Genomic DNA, 16,094 nt, shown 5'->3' on the forward strand with positions numbered 1-16,094 from the left:
CCTTTCGGTTGGTTTGTTTTGTAATCTCACAAAAGTAGAACACAAATAAGTAAGGATTTCCAAGAAATGAAGCTTTCTTTAAGAGAACGTTTGATCTTCATTACCATGTGTTCATCCAAGTCAGAAAGCTGAATTCACCAGACACTTCTTCTTCTAATCCTCGGCTTTTTGTTAGTACTGAGAAAAGAATCATAAAACCAGATAGAATATAAATTGTTTAATCTCTGGATCTGTGGGATAGAGGAAAAAGATTGAATCTGATCACTTGAAAAAAATCTCAGGATGCATTAAAATCTTAATAGTGACTAGAAATACTATTGAATTCCATTTTAGTGTGATTAACAATGACTGTTCTTAGGTTTTATGCCTGAATTGACAGGTAAGAAGAAAGCATTTAGGGGATTAAAACAACAGCAAATGATATAGGTATTTTTTTGGTTCTTTTAAAATATAGATGGAAGTGAATAGGTATGTTTCCACCAGGTGGAAAGACTTCCCTGAAGCCTCTGTGTCTGCCCCTCCTAGATTTCCGTCGGGAGAATGTCCTGCAGCACTCTACCTCCAGATCCAGGCTGACGTTGCTGTTACAGTCGCCCCCTGTGAAGTTCCTCATCAGCCCGGAGTTCTTCACCGTGCTGCATTCTAACCCTGTGAGTATCCATCCGAAAGGGGGTGGAAAAAGCAACAGGCCAAAGGAAATTAGCCCCATTTACGTAGTAATGGCAAGAATGATAACAGCGAATGTTTACTGAGCACTCCGTGTGTTCCAGGCTCTGTGTTAAGCACTACATGTGTTTTCACCCAGTTCGTCCAAACAAACCTATGAGTTAGATAAAACCTCCATTTTTCCAGATGAAGAAACTGAAGCACAGAGAGGTTAACTAGGTTATACAGCTACTAAATGGGATTTTCGGGGTTAAAATCCCAGAGGTACTGACGAGTCTGTGCTCTTAACAACCGCTTTATTTTGCCTGTACAAATATAGCCAAATATCTGAGCATTGACAGCAGGCAGTGGTCAGATTGGGCTTTGAGACTGTAGTAGGGCTCTCCAAAAGAACAGATATGAAATGCATACACGGCTGTAATCTGAAAAAATAAATAAACTAGTATTTTAAAGCTATATGAGGCTTCTGTGGGAGGTCAGTGTTTTTCGGGGGAGGTATGGGAGGAGGGGGCGTGGTGATGTGTTAGGACGAGGTGGATTTAAATTTCCCTCCTTTTACTAATATGTCCGCCTATTCTTTAGAAGCCCTACCTTTGTAATTTCACTAGAGGCCTAAAAATGTTAGTATCGGCTAAAAGAATAAATCTTTTGTTAACCAGGAGTTTATAAAAAAAAAAAAGTCAGCCTTTTAATCATTATTTAAATAGAGAGAAATCATTTTGACTCCCTCCTTTACCTGTTTTCTTTTCTTTCCTCCAGCCTTGACTTTTAACCAAAATTCTACCCTTATCTTGATCTTGGTTCCTTAACCAAGAAACTCCTCACTACCCACCCCCTTAAATCCTCCTGCCAACCAGTTTCTCCAACTCTGTTCATGTTGCCCCTTTCCCACATTTACTTTGGAATTACAATCTGGAATGGGAGGTTTTCACTTCATTCAGGAAGTATTAACCTCCTGAAGACACTGAGGGATGTGAAGTCCATGGGGTGACAGTGGAAAATGTTACACGCTTGTTTTCTGATCATGAGCATGGTATTTGCCTAAAATATTTCTAGAAGAAAAGAGAAGTGTTTGAAAATATTATATATGTTAAGCCAAAATCTTTTGTGTGTGTGAAGAAAAAAATTAGAGTGTGATAGGAAATTTGGTTAGAAAACGTTTCTTTGTGATGTGGATCTTAGATTGTGTCACAGAGTAAATAATGGACATTGGTTGGTTAAAAGAAAAAGGAGCAGGAGGGCCTTCTAGGTGGAGGGTATGCATGAGCAAAGAAAGAAGTGAGAAACATGCCCTATATGCATAATAAGTTATTTACTCATCCAATAAACATTACTGAAAACCTGGTTTATGCTAGTAATTATGGTAGGTGCTGCAGACATAGTGTGGAGAAGATCAAATTCTTACCTGAGTGGAGAGAGCATGAGGGCAACCTTAGAAAGATGATTATAGAATGCCTCTCTGAGGAAATGGTTTTGAGTTGGAAGCTGAAATGAGAAATCACCAACCATGGGAAGAGCCAGGGGAGGCTCACTACAGTAACTTACACAGTGAGTATAGTGACCACAGGGCTCAGAAGAGAGCAAAGGGGCTGCTGTGTAATGATAGGAAAAGGAGATGGGGTGCTACTCAGTTGGAAAGTCAGCAAGATCCAGATGGTAGCTCTGGCTGTGGGACACAGCAGAGGATTTCGAGTTTCTTCTGAGATCCGTGGAGAGCCATTGTGCAATTAGAGTGACATACTCAGATTTGGAGACGGGAGAAAGGCAAGAGTGGAAGCAGGGTGAGGAGAACAGAGGCTCTGCATGGTCCAGGGCAAAAACAGTGATGGCTGGAATCACGGTGTTTGCATAGGGGTAGAGAGAAGTGCTTGGATCTGAGAGATGTTTTGAAGGTAAAGTCAGTATGACTTGGTGAAAAATTGACGATCTGGAATGGGAAAAATGAAAGAAGCAAGAAATAGTTTTAGGGCTTTGGTTAGACAAAGGAATTAATCCTGCTGGAGCAGTGGTGCTAATGTGGGAGTAAACAGCTCGAACTGTGACTACGTATGAGGGAGACACAAAGAAAGAGCTTTGTGTTTCCATAAAGTGTAGGTGTAACATGGTGGGCAAGGGGGGTTGCTCCACAATTCTCTGTGGGCTAGGGGAGTGGCTTCCTGAATATGCTAATTAGAAGACTATTGGTGGGAGGGTATAGCTCAGTGGTAGAGCACGAGCTTATCATGCACAGGGTCCTAGGTTCAATCCCCAGCACCTCCATTAAAATAAATAAATAAACCTAATTACCTCCCCCCACCAAAAAAAACCCAGTAGAGGACTGTTGTCTTAGCTGCACATGGAGTGATTTAGAACGGGGGAAAACGCTGGCCGTGGAAATCCAGCTGTATATAATCTATTCATTAAGGCAGGAGCTGACAAGAGCCTAGACTGGGAGGGAAGGAAATAGAGAAGGGTCCAGCATGAGAGAATCCCAGGCAGAGAATTGGCAAGATTTGGTGGGCAAATAGAACAGAAATAGAAGAAGACTCTGTGTGTTGTTATTATTAATAATAACATATAAATAATAAACAATAATAATAGTAAGAGAGAAGTTAGAATGACAGACTTGTTAAGGGAATGTAGGAACATATTCAATTTAACAAAATAGATTAGGGAAAATAGAGTAGATATAGGGAAAAGTAGAAGTCAGCGTAGTCCGATCGCCAGGAGTTGTCTGGGAGGTTCTTAGTATGCACGGATTTACTGACACATGTTAACATGCTGATCATTATTTCATGGCTTATAGGCTTAGCTTGGAACACAAAGGGTTTGGGAGGAGGGTGAGCAGGGAATAGCATGTTAGCTGTCCTCATATTTCATGCAAGAGGGATTAGATTTAGATTTACCGTGCATTCAATATAGCAGCAGTTGTCTATTCCCTACTATATGCCAGGCACTGTGCTCAGTCCCAGAGATACAAAAGGGACAGCACCTGTGGAATGTGAAGACACATTCCAGTGCAATGAGCAGAGTTGTGAGTGCAATAATGGAAGGTTTAGGAAGCCCCCTGCTAGAGTGAGTGATTAACTCTGGGGGAAGGCGTACAGGGGAGTCAGTGATGGGTTTGCATCTGGAACAGGTTTTAAAGACTGAATACATTTTAAAGACTGACAGGTTTTAAAGGTTGGATAGGAACTTGCCCTAGAAATGAGACAGGCCAGAGCTCTCTAGGTAGAAGCAGCAGCATTTACAAAACAGGATTCGTGATGTTGCAGGGCTGTCGTGGGAATTACTATAGAAGTGCGGAAACTGAATTATTAGTACAGCAGTTTGATGTTGCTGGTGTGTGGACAGCATAGGACACTAGTGAAAGTCAGATTTGAGCCTGGAAGGGTGAGCAGAAGCCAGGTTACAGGAACCTAAACTCATGCGTGGGACACTTCTAGGAGACTGTAGATTTTCAGACAGGGAAGGATGGCCTAGCATTTAGACCTATCACTCTAAAGCAGAAAGTGTCATGCTGTGCTGGGAAGAGCTCCAGACTTGGAGTTGGACAACACATGTTTTTCTTTCTTCGTTCATTTGTTCATTCATTCATTCAACCAGTATTTATTAAATGCCTGTGAGTTTCCTAGTACACGCTAGACTCTTGGGATATTGTGGTAAACTAGACAGATTGGAATAAAGAAAAACGAGTGAACAAGAAAAGATCATTCAGACAGTGAGGCACCTGAAATAGCACAGGTGACTGGGCCAGGGTGACTTGGGGCGGAGCTGGAGATCAGGTGGATGGAAAGGCCTCTCTAAGGAGCTGTATTCAAAGTGCTGTAAATCATCAAGAAGCCAGTAAGTTAAAGGTCTTGGAACAGAACTGTCCTTGCCAAGGAAGAGCAAAGCCTTGAGGGCGCAGAAAGAGTTTGATATACTACATAGTAAGGTGGGAGAGGTGAGCAGGGCTTCAAAAGATAAGGCTTGTGTGAGCTGGCAAGGAGTTTGGGCTTTACTCCAAATGGGCTTTATTCTAAAGGGAGCCCCTATAGGGGTGTGGTTTTGCCTTTTAAAGTTTGTTCTACCTGCGCTGCTGAGAATGGGTTTAGAAGGCAAGATTGGCTTCGGGGAAAGAAGTGAAAAGGCCCTGTGGTGAGACATAGGGGTGCTTGGACTAGTGCAGTAGCAGTAGACCTGGTGACAAGTGGATAAACACAGGACATATTTTGGAGGGAGAGTTGCCATTCTTTGTCAACAAGGCCAGCACCTTTGTTGAGCCAGGTAATTGTTTTTGAGTACTGGACTTTTTTTCCCTTCATTTTGTGTGCACATGTGCTATTTACAGTGTAACAGCACAATTTGAACTTTAATCCGTGTTATTAGCATTTTATTTTCTTCACCAGTTTCTTAAGTCTAGACCTTATGTTTAGGAAAAGGCAGCAGACTTTGTCTGGAAAGAGCCAAAGCATAAATATTTTCAGCTTTTGGGCCAATGACAACATGTAAATAAATGAATGTGGTTGTATTCCAATAAAACTTTGTTTGCAAACACAGCCAGCCAACCCAGAAGTCTACAGTTTACTCCCTCCTGGTCTAGACAGCCCACAAAACCTGATTTGCATTTGTTGATTTCTGTAGTGCGAATATTCCCCTATGGCCAATTTCAAGCTACCATCTTTTTTTTTTTTGCTGTGTATTTGTGATTTTTCGTTGTTGTTGAGGTATAGTTGACTTACAATATTACATTAGTTTCAGGTGTACAGAAAAGTGATTCAGTATTTTTTTTAGATTATACTCTATTTCAAGTTATTACAAAATAATGGGCTATATTTCCCTGTGCTGTGTAATATATCCTTGTTGCTTATCTATTTTATATACAGTAGTTTGTGTTTCTAAATCCCATACCTTTATTATACCCCTTTCCACTTCCTTCTTCCCAATGGTAACCACTAGTTTGTTCTCTATATCTGTAGGTCTGTTTCTGTTTTCTTAAATACATTCATTTGTATTATATTTTTAATTTCATGTGTAATTATGTAGTATTTGTCTTTGTCTGATTTCACTAAGCATAATGCTCTCTAGGTCCATCCATGTTGTTGCAAATGGTAGAATTGCATTTTCTTAATGCCTGAGTAATGTTCCGTTGTATATATACACCACATCTCCTTTATCCAGCCATCTGTTTATGGACATTTAGGTTGCTTCCGTATCTTGGCTATTGTAAATAGTGCTGCTATAAACATTAGAGTGCGTGTATCTTTTTAAATCACTGTTTTTGTTTCTTTTTGGACATATACCCAGGAGTGGAATTGCCAGATCATATGGTAGCTCTATTTTTAGCCTGAGAAATCTCCATACTGTTTCCATAGTGGCTGCACCAATTTACTTCCCTACCTACAGTGTACAACAGTTCCCTTTTCTCCACATCTTCACCAACATTTGTTATTTGTAGACTTTTTGATTATACCCATTCTGACAGGTGTGAGTTAATACCTCATTGTGGTTTTGATTTGCATTTCTCTAATGATTAGTGATGTGGAGCATCCTTCCATGTGCGTGTTAGCTATCTGTATGTTTTCTTTGGAAAAGTGTCTATTTAGGTCTCCTGCCCAATTTTAATAGGGTTGTTTATTTTTTGATATTGAGTTGTATGAGCTGTTTATATATGTTGGATATTAACCCCCGATCAGTCATATTATTTGTAAATATTTTCTCTCATTTAACAGGTTGTCTTTTCATTTTGTTGATGGTTTCCTTTACTATGAAAAAGCTTTTAAGTTTAATTAGGCTCCATTTGTTTATTTTTGCTTTTATTTCTTTTGCCTTAGGAGATGGATCTGAAAAAATATTGCTATGATTTATGTCAGAGAGTGTTCCACCTATGTTCTCACCCAGGATTTTTATGGTTTCAGGTCTTGGACATTTAAGTCATTAATCTGTTTTGAGTTTATTTTTGTATATGGTGTGTGGAACTGTTCTAATCTCATTCTTTTACGTGTAGCTGTCCGGTTTTCCCAGCACTACTTATTAAGGAGATTGTCTTTTCTCCACTGTATATTCTTCCCTCGTTTGTCATAGATTAATTGACCATAGGTACATGAGTTTACTTCTGGGCTCTTTATTCTGTTCCATTGATCTGTGTGTCTGTTTTTGTGCCAGTAACATACTGTTTTGATTACTGGAGCTTTGTAGTATAGCCTGAAGTCAGGGAGCTTGGTACCTCTGGCTTTGTTCTTTTTTCTCAAGATTGCTTTAGCAATTTGGGGTCTTTTGTGGTTCCATATACATTTTAGAATTTTTTTGTTCTAGTTCTGTGAAAAAATGTCATGGGTATTTCATAGGGTTTGCACTAAATCTGTAGACTGATTTGAGAAGTATGGACATTTTAACAATATTAATTCTTCCAGTCAAAGAACACAGGATATCCTTCCATTTCTTTGTATTAGTTTCAATTTCTTTCATCAGTGTTTTATAGTTTTAAGAGTATTGGTCTTTTACCTCTTTGGTTAAGTTTATTCCTAGATATTTTATTCTTTTTGATGCAAGGTTAAGTGGAATTGTTGTTTTGCTTTCTCTTTCTAATAGTTCATTATTAGCATATGGAAAAGCAACAGATTTCTGTATTTTAATCTTGTGTCCTATTGTTACCCTGCTGAATTCATTTATTAGTTCTAATAGTTTTTTGGTGGATACCTAATCATATTTATTAAAAAGAACAAAATTAAGTAGGTATATAGTTATTACAACTCTAAAGAAAAACCTGAGACAAAATACTGGGTTTTTTTTCTTTTCTGTTTTTTCATTGTGGTCGTTTTAAGATATATTCTGCTGCCCTCTGCTGGTTGTGATCAGATTGCTTCCAAAATTGTCTTGATAAACCATTTTTCCAGTTAATTCAAGATTCATTAGTGTCATGTCTTTTATAGTTGGTATGCCTGTGTTTATCTAATAATTGTCATACATAAATACGTTTCATTATATGCAACTGAATGTTTCCAACATACATGCCAAATAATGATTATTTCAGCCTTTGATAAGGTCTAGAAATACATTAATTCCATCATATAAACTTCTTACTACTTAATGAAGAAAAATATTGTTCCAAAATACATAAATATATTCTTATAAGTCAGAAATTCCTGCTATTGCAAAATAGATGAATTTGATAGTTTACAGTTAGTTTTGTCAAGAAGTTCAATTTTCGCTCAATTTTACTCTTTGGATGGATGAGAAAAATGTAAAATCCCTTATGATAAAAAGCACTGTAAATACAGACTTTGTAAGACAAGACTGTTTCCATATCCCAGCACATATCTTATGGAAACAATGTTACTTGATTTTGTTTATGATAAATTTTGTTTAGTGGAACCGATGCTCACATCTGCTCTTTTGTGAGCCTTTGTATACATTTGCTGTAGAGGCAGAGATGATATTTTCCAAGTGTGAGTTCAGAATACCTATTCTTGATGGATTTCTGAAATAGGAAAGAAAGATTTTATTTAGAACTAATGTACTTACCTGTGTTATTGAAAAAAACAGATTTAGAGTAAATCAAGTCTCGGCCAGGTAATCCTGGACATATGATCACCATAACACTAAAAAAAAAAAAGAGAGAGAATTGATTATTATTTGCATTGATTCCAATTAATTGGTTGATAATTTGGTTGGTTGATAAGAACTGAGTGTTCACGTATAATTTTCTTATTCTGCTGCCAAATGGCAATAATGTTCCCCTTGGCTCTTTTCAATATTTTTCACTCCTAACACCTCAAACACTTAACCAAAGCACATTAAGCTCTAATGAGTGTTACTTTAGCAAAATTCCACAAAGAAATTCGGTTGGTCATTCTGTTGACCCATCACTCCACCATGGAGTGTTTATTGCTTTACCAGGAAGACAAGAAACAACCAAGATGATTGGGAAAGTAGGTTTCAGAATAGAGAAGGGGTAACCAAAATGGATGTTTAAAATCGTATCAAAGGAAAAGAAAACCTTGCACCCTTTAGGGATCATTTAGAGGGGCTCTGTCTACTGTTAACAGTTGCCAACTCACCTTCCTGCTCACGAGTCCGCATGCAGCATCTTCCCGGGTGAGATCGTTCTGTGCCTTATCATGAGACTGCTGTGAAATAGGTCCATTTGCTCTTTCCTAATCTACTTTTGTTTCATGTAGAAGATCAGATCCCTTTACTGCGTCATTTTCTCTAAGACCGAAACAAAACAAAACAAAAGTCAAACACAGAAAAGGATCCCTTTCCGGTTAGACCCACTGAGCCCCAGAGGGAAAGTACAGATGCCTCTTTTCTCTTAACCCACGGCTTTGTCCATAAACTAAACTCTTCCAACCTAATTCTACCTGTGTAGTGTTTCTCAACTCTCTGGACTTCTCTCATTCTTAGCTCTGCTAGTTCTGACTGTCTGTTTCAGTATTTTCAATGCTGCTCTGTCCTCTGTTTCCCAAGCTCTCCTTTCTGCCTCCAGTCAACCCCTTCCTCTCACCTCCCCCTCAAATTTTCCTTCTCCGTCCTTTCGAGTGATGAGACTGTGCTCATCTCTGTATCCTCGGGGTGTAGCACAGAGTTTAGCATATAATTAGTGAGAGGTTGTGAGACCCTTCTTCCCTTAATAAAAAGTGGGATGCTCGCCCAGAAGCTTCAAAGAATGAAGTAGAAAACAGTTTTACTACTATCATTCATGTGTTAGAACAATTATGGTAGTATAATCCCTTATATAGTCTTGTACTTACTTCCACATTATATTTTTACAGTGATTTTTAACTTCTTCAAAGCACTTTTACATCCTTTATTCCACTGGAGTTGAACTCCACTTGCCTGTGAAGAAAGCAGGGCAGTTACTACTGTCCCATCTTACAGTTGAGCACATTGAGGCAGATATTAAATGACTTTCTCTGTCTCTGTCTGTGACAGAGCTGTGACTAGAATCCTCACCACAGTTCTGTATAAATTGGAGTATAAATATCTTTTCTGAACAAGATTGCTCAGAAAAGATGTTTATACTTCCGTTCGTATATATACACATATGTGTACATACGTATATAATATATATTCAAAACAGTACTATATATATTGAATAAACATATAAAATACATATTCAAAAATAGAATAGATGTGTATATAAGCACATACATGTATCAATATGTTACACATACATATATGAATTAAATATACATAAATAAATACGTATGTAATTTCTTTATTAAAAAATGTAGCAGTCTGGAGGGATGTTCCTGTTTGCCTTAAGTGTTTTACATAGACCCAAACAGTCATGTGCGTATCATTCAGACTTGAAAAAGCTATGGTTCTGAAGGTTTTTTCCTAGCTACTAATGGGAGAAACCGTCCTTACACTTAATTTACTTTGGTTGATGCTTTTTGCAAAGATCAGTTGAACTTGGCACTGTAGTAGACATCTCACTGATTGAAGAGAAGGAAGATGAAAGGATGTAATTAATTTTAAGACCAGTCTTCAGACTGTGTGCTTAAAGGACCATCCAGCCCCTCCGGGATTACTTTAGGCCTGAGGCTGGGATGGGTTCCTTCACCTTATTACCGCTCCTTTGTGCCCTAGTGAAGTTCTGTTTCTTTTCGTTGGCAGGGTGAGGAACATTTCTGGTGCTCTAGATAAAGAATGAGGATGTGGCCTATTTACTTATTTTAATGGAGTTGGGGAGGGAAAAGGGAGGGTGACAAGAGAGACACCTATTGAGAACAACAGTTACTGAAATGATTTATCTGACAGAATTATCTCACAATAACTTGTCCTCAAAGAGACTCATTAGGGAGTATGACCTGCAGGCTTGTTACCATCACCCTCCCACAAGCTAGTGTGGGCTGAGGCCTCTGTGCTGGCAATGGCTTCTGTGAAAATCTATCGGCAACGTGGGACCAAGTGTAGAACACAGACATCTTGCTGATGGGACATAAAACCCCGGGGCGGGGGCAGCCACAGGCTCAGCTCTGCGTTCACTAACGTTTGTCTCTGGCCACCTGCGACTTCTTTATGAGTCCCCCTCTCTCTGTCATGTAGCACCAATGCTCTCTGCCGTCTACTGCCTGGAGCCCCCACACCAGCTGCCTGCTCGGGCAGTGCTCTGGGCTCTGGACCCCACACGTCCTCACAGCCGTCAGACCTCCTCTCGTTCAGACTGGCAGGTTGAAAGGCCACCTTGAGAGATTTTCTACTCAGGGTTACTGAGGAGCTAGCACACCAGTATTTGAGGATAGTTCATTGTGGCTGGCTTTCCTTTCTTCCTTCTTTTCATTTTGATAGAAGAAAAATGTTTTAAAATGCAAAGCAAAAAGTATAAATGATAGCAAGTCAATCAGAATCACTCTAGAAAAGTTACTTTATGTAGTTTATTATATGTTAATAATGGCAGCTGACAAATTTCAGTGGCTTAAGTGAACAAAGGCTTGTTGCTCATTCAAAGTTGGGCTGTCAGGGCTCTCTAATCCCTGTGGTCCCAAGACCCCAGACCGGGGAGCAGCCACCATTTCAAACATTGCCAGTGGCTGTGCTTACTGTGCAAAGGGAAGAAAGCTCTAGAGGGACCCAGACTGGCAATAAATGCTTTGACCTGGACGTGACACATCCTGAGGGACTTTGGAAAGACAAGCAGTGTTGACTGTCTGCATCCTGATTCACCTCTCCTCCCCAGTAACCAACACAGCCCTGGGTACAGCACAGACAGTCAATGTTTATTAAAGTGAAATGATTTCCAGGGATTCTGATTTATTTTGGGTTTGCCTTGGTCTCTCTTAGATGGAAATAAATAAGAGAACTTGTGAAGTAAGGCCTGAAGGCTTCCAGACTCAGTCTGGTGTCCCTGGGATACTGAAGTTCAGAGGAATGCAAAGCCCTGGGAATCTACCTGAGAAGAATAGAATTCCAGGCTAGATCATTCATGGCCAGTCAGCTTCATGAGCATCACATTCTTTCTGATGATTCAAGGAAATGGCTCTATACAGTTACTCCTTTTCTGCTGCTTGGCACACGGTGTTGTGCAATGAATATTTGCTGTCTGACTGATACGTGGATGGCCCGTGGCTTATGGTCTTTTTTGGATTGTTCTTTAATTATCATAGAGATGGATGCCATAGAATTTTACGAAGCAATCACTTTTTTGTGTGCTGATGTAATGGAGTTTCATCAAATGTGCACTTCAGTCACATACATACACACACAGGGAACACAGAGGGAAAAAGAAAAAAGAGACCAAAGTATACAGTCCAGGGGGTTCTGCCTGCCATTCCAGCCACTGAGATTGTGCCTCCAAGAAAGAGCGGGATGAAACCCTCCAACCTACTGTGATCTCAGTGAATATGACTCTCAGTGAGAGCAGCTCAGCCCATCACATGTCCTTCTAATATTCAAATACAGGACCAAGCATTTTCATGTACAGCTTGGCTCCTCAGTGTATGCCAGCTGCTTCACTGGCGCTCACCCAGAGAGCCAACGGTCTGTTCCGATGCTGGAGGAAACACTGGGGCTTGCCATGAGGTGGTGTATGTGTCTCCGGCATGGTGTGATTGTGACTGTGTGGTTTTTGCCTAAAACCAACCTGAGGACCTAATATGCCCTGTAGAATGAGACTCCACCGCATTCTTGTTCCTTAGGAAACTAGAATCATCAGGGAAGACTCCCTTACTTTCTGCAGTCTTTCTGTTTTAGTTTGATCAAAACTGTCTTGCTCTGTCTGCCGTTCCCACGTGTGAATCTAAAGTGACGTCGAAGCCTAGGTACCAGCCTTAGACTAAATATGCTCCTAGTAGTCTCTGTGTTGCTTTTGCGTGTCACCAGCAGGTTAACGTTGGTTCTCCATCCTTCCCTCCAGAGTGCCTACCGCATGTTTACAAACAACACGTGTTTGAAGCACATGATCACCAAAGTCCGGCGGGACACGCACCACTTTGAACGCTACCAGCATAACCGGGACCTTGTGGGATTCCTCAACATGTTTGCAAACAAACAGCTGGAGCTGCCGAGGGGCTGGGAAATGAAACACGACCACCAGGGCAAGGTAACTGGAGGAAGTGGCCGCGGGGAAGCTGCCACGTGGCTGTGGGCTGCCTGTGGCTTTGGGACTTGGCTCTGCCCTTCAAGGGAGCGTGGAAAGCCCGTTGCAAGCTGAAACATTCCCTCTCCTGGTTCAAGTGAAACGTGGGCAAGCAGGTTATTTGTTATGGTAAATGGTTGCTATCCTATTGTGAAGTAGTGAATGCAGGGGACAGGTGTGGGCACTTTTGGACAAAACATTCACTTTGCCTGGCTGTCTGTCCAGCTGTCACCTCTCACCATTTTCTGCTGATTAGAGGAGAGGTTTCTAAGGCAACGACACTCCCTTCTCCTGGCTACGCAGCCTGTGGGGTGGGCAGTGGATGCAAGTCGTGGCCTTGTTTGGAGAAGGCGTCCAGGACATTGCTAAGTAACGGCGAGGGTGTGTCTGTAACACTGTTAGGGTTGGGTCCTCCGTCCTGGCGGTTCAGAACCCTGATTTTGTTAGCACGTTAACCAAGATTCACAGGTTGATTAATTTATGATGAGAAATACATAAGTCTGTCGCACAGGCTGGAGTCAACATACCTGTACTTCTGTCTTAGATAGATGAACCAGAAACCCGGGGGTCATCAGGGGGTTGTAATATGAGTGAGAAATCAGAATGAGAAAGTCAGTCATTTTTATAAGGTCTCCCTCAGCTAAGATTTTATCTATTTAACTTTTGTTTAGCAGCTACTGTGAGCCGTGAGCTCCTTACAACAACTGCATAAGGCAGTGCTATTATTATTGCCATTTTGTATATAAAGCGACCCAGGTCCAGAGCGGTTCAGGGACTTGCACAGGGTCACAGAGATGGGCAGTGACTGGGCTGGGCTCTAACCCAGGCCGTCTGGTTCAAGGGTCCATGCTTGTAACCCCAAAGCTGTGCTCTCCAAGTACTGAGTAACCAACCTCAGTTTCCCTGGCTGTTAAAAGGCTTGAAATACGTGACTTGCAGGCTGGGGAGGATTAAGATGACAAGATATTTGAAATAACTATGCCTGACTTATTCGTTCAATAAATATTTCTTGAGACCCTGTGCAAAACAGATAAGCCGGCTACTTCACAGAACTGCCATTCTGATGGAGGGGGACGGACAGTGGATAAGTAAATATGCAGCATGCCAAGAGCTGATTAAAGCTGTGGTTTTAAGGAAGGCAGGAGATGGATCTACAGAAAGGCAGCGGCAGGGGTCATTTTACACAGGTGTCTGGGGAAGGCCTCGCAGATACGGCTCCACAGCAGGCAGGCCAGAACGAGCGGGAAGTCGGCCACCTCAGGGAAGAGCATTCAGGGTGAATGGAATGTGGAAAGGACTCAGTAAATGCCATTCTCTCCCAAAGTACCCCCTAGCAGTAATACCACAATAGCATCCTATTCATTCTGAACTCAGCTTCCAGCAATCTTCCCTGAGAACTTATAAGCAAACAGATATTACAGAGTGCATTATGTATTTTAATGCATGGCAGGAGCCCTCAGACTCTCATTGAAACTACTGACTTGATTTCTGTAAATATTTTAAATAACCCTCTAGTTCCCAGCCCAGAGAAGATTGGAAGTGGCAGGCATGAAGTTTAGAACAGATGAAAGAGAAGGGACTTGTGATGAGGCCCCCGGACCACGGTGGTAAAGTGACGTTGTATCAGAGGCAGGTGGGCCCGGCCGGGAAGCCTGTCCAGGATGCTAGGAAGCTGGGAGGAGGGACACCTGGCTCTTCCTGTGCTCTCTCCTTCCAGAGGGGGGTGTCACTTTGTAGGTGCCAAGTGTGGTTTAACAGCCGGAGAGCCCAGTGTTTGTAAATATTCTACTGAATGCAAGGGCATAGATGGTCCAAGAAAGGACTTGAGGAAATCCTGGTAGTATTATACCTGGGTATAAAAAAGCAGTAGCAGACCAAGAATTCAACTGTTTTCTCAGCTCTGACACATTTTACCTGATGTCACGAGGAGCTGTACTGATTAGAGAACCAGGGATCCATGGAAAATCCAAGTTGAGATAATGCCACATGTATTTCTGCTCTGTGTAGAGACTTAACTTGCTAAGTCATTTTGCATCCTTAGCTAAAGGAAATCGGAAACTTACCATGCAGACGTGGAAGGGGCTGTCCCTTTCTGCCAGTCGTAACTTGCCAGACATGCTTCAGGAGAGAACTGCCTTGAGAAAAGTTAAACTTAGGATACTGCTTAAGATGAGTTACGATGTATTCTTAAGAACAAGTTCTGTCTCATAGCTTTCATAAAAGTTTCGATGGTTAAACAGAGGTAAACATTATCTAGGCTGTGTGGGTAACACAACCATCCATCTTATACCCTGAGGGTTTGGACTCATTTGGGGTTTCAGCCTAAAGTTGTAGGCATTGTAAAGAGCTCTGAATGTGGGCTGGTGGATCACTGACCTCACACTCTGCTGGTGGCTTTGCATTTGACTGCTGTTTGGCGTGGAAGACATGGAAGGACCCCAGCCTTGTGGACGCAATGGATTATCAGACAGGCCTGAGAGCTTATCACTTTAGCCAGAGTTCTCTGCTTGGTGCATTTGGACTTTATAAGATTTTTAGCTAAGCTGGGCACCTTAACTAAAGCAGGTATACCTCCCTGTGCTTCTCCCCTGCCCTTCCTTTACAGGTGACTGGCTTCCAGGGAACCAGGATAATGTATAAGAACATCCAGGAGAGGCTCTTACCATGTCTGTGTTTGGCTTCACTGCTTTTGACTGTACTTTTAAAGTCATGGCTCCCATCCAGCAGGAAGTTAATAGGTTTTCTTCCAGCTTGAAACTTTAGCCCCCCTTTTTAATGAATTGCTTTACCTCCAGAACATTTAAAGTGAGTAAACTCTTTTCCCGTTTAATATAACATCAAAAGCTATTACATACTGTGAGGTCTTTCCCCCGCCCACAGGGATGACCGAGTTCTAGACTTGACATGGCATGATGACCAAATCCTCATCTACATGAAAGGAAATGGTTCTTAAGAGGGATGTTATCAGACTTAGCTCCTCAGGCTTATGAAATTTGGCTCCATCTTTCCTTTTCAAATGCAGCATCTTCCTTTTGTGTTTTTTGTTTATTTTGTCCTTCAGCACACTTCTGAATATCTGCTGTGTGCATGCCACCGTGGTAACAGTGCTACAAGCTAGCACTTAATGGAGCAGTTTGTAGTGTGTGGTGATGACTGTGTGCTGGACACTGCTGTAAGCACTCAGAGTAGCTTCTTCCATATTCACAGCAGCCATGTACACAACTGCTGCTTTAACCACATTTGCTAGAAGAGGAAACTGAGGCACAGCATGGTGAAGTGAACTGACTCAGGTCCTACCATCAGTACATGATAGAATTGGATTTGACTCCAGCCATTCAGCTCCAGAGTCTGTGCTCTCACCTTGCCCCTCACCAGTGAGGAGGGT

At 41.4% G+C, this 16,094-nt stretch overlaps 1 protein-coding gene and 1 long non-coding RNA gene across 6 annotated transcripts in view; one reads left to right on the forward strand and one right to left on the reverse strand.

The window, feature by feature from the left end:
• HECW2 (HECT, C2 and WW domain containing E3 ubiquitin protein ligase 2) overlaps nt 1-16,094 on the forward strand; it is a 334,329-nt gene that overhangs the window by 233,429 nt on the left and 84,806 nt on the right. For all 5 annotated transcript variants that reach the window (XM_074364238.1, XM_074364239.1, XM_074364240.1 and 2 more), the window contains 2 exons: nt 526-650; nt 12,488-12,673. In XM_074364238.1, coding sequence (XP_074220339.1) covers nt 526-650; nt 12,488-12,673 — 311 coding nt within the window. The remainder of the gene's footprint in view (nt 1-525; nt 651-12,487; nt 12,674-16,094) is intronic.
• Nucleotides 8-9,274, reverse strand: LOC123615007 (uncharacterized). The gene is made up of 3 exons (XR_012507150.1): nt 8,688-9,274; nt 8,152-8,228; nt 8-177 (listed from the first exon to the last, which is right to left on the reverse strand). It is a non-coding gene; the product is annotated as an uncharacterized LOC123615007 (long non-coding RNA).

Source organism: Camelus bactrianus, chromosome 5 (assembly GCF_048773025.1).
Source record: "Camelus bactrianus isolate YW-2024 breed Bactrian camel chromosome 5, ASM4877302v1, whole genome shotgun sequence".
Classification (NCBI taxonomy): Eukaryota; Metazoa; Chordata; class Mammalia; order Artiodactyla; family Camelidae; genus Camelus; species Camelus bactrianus.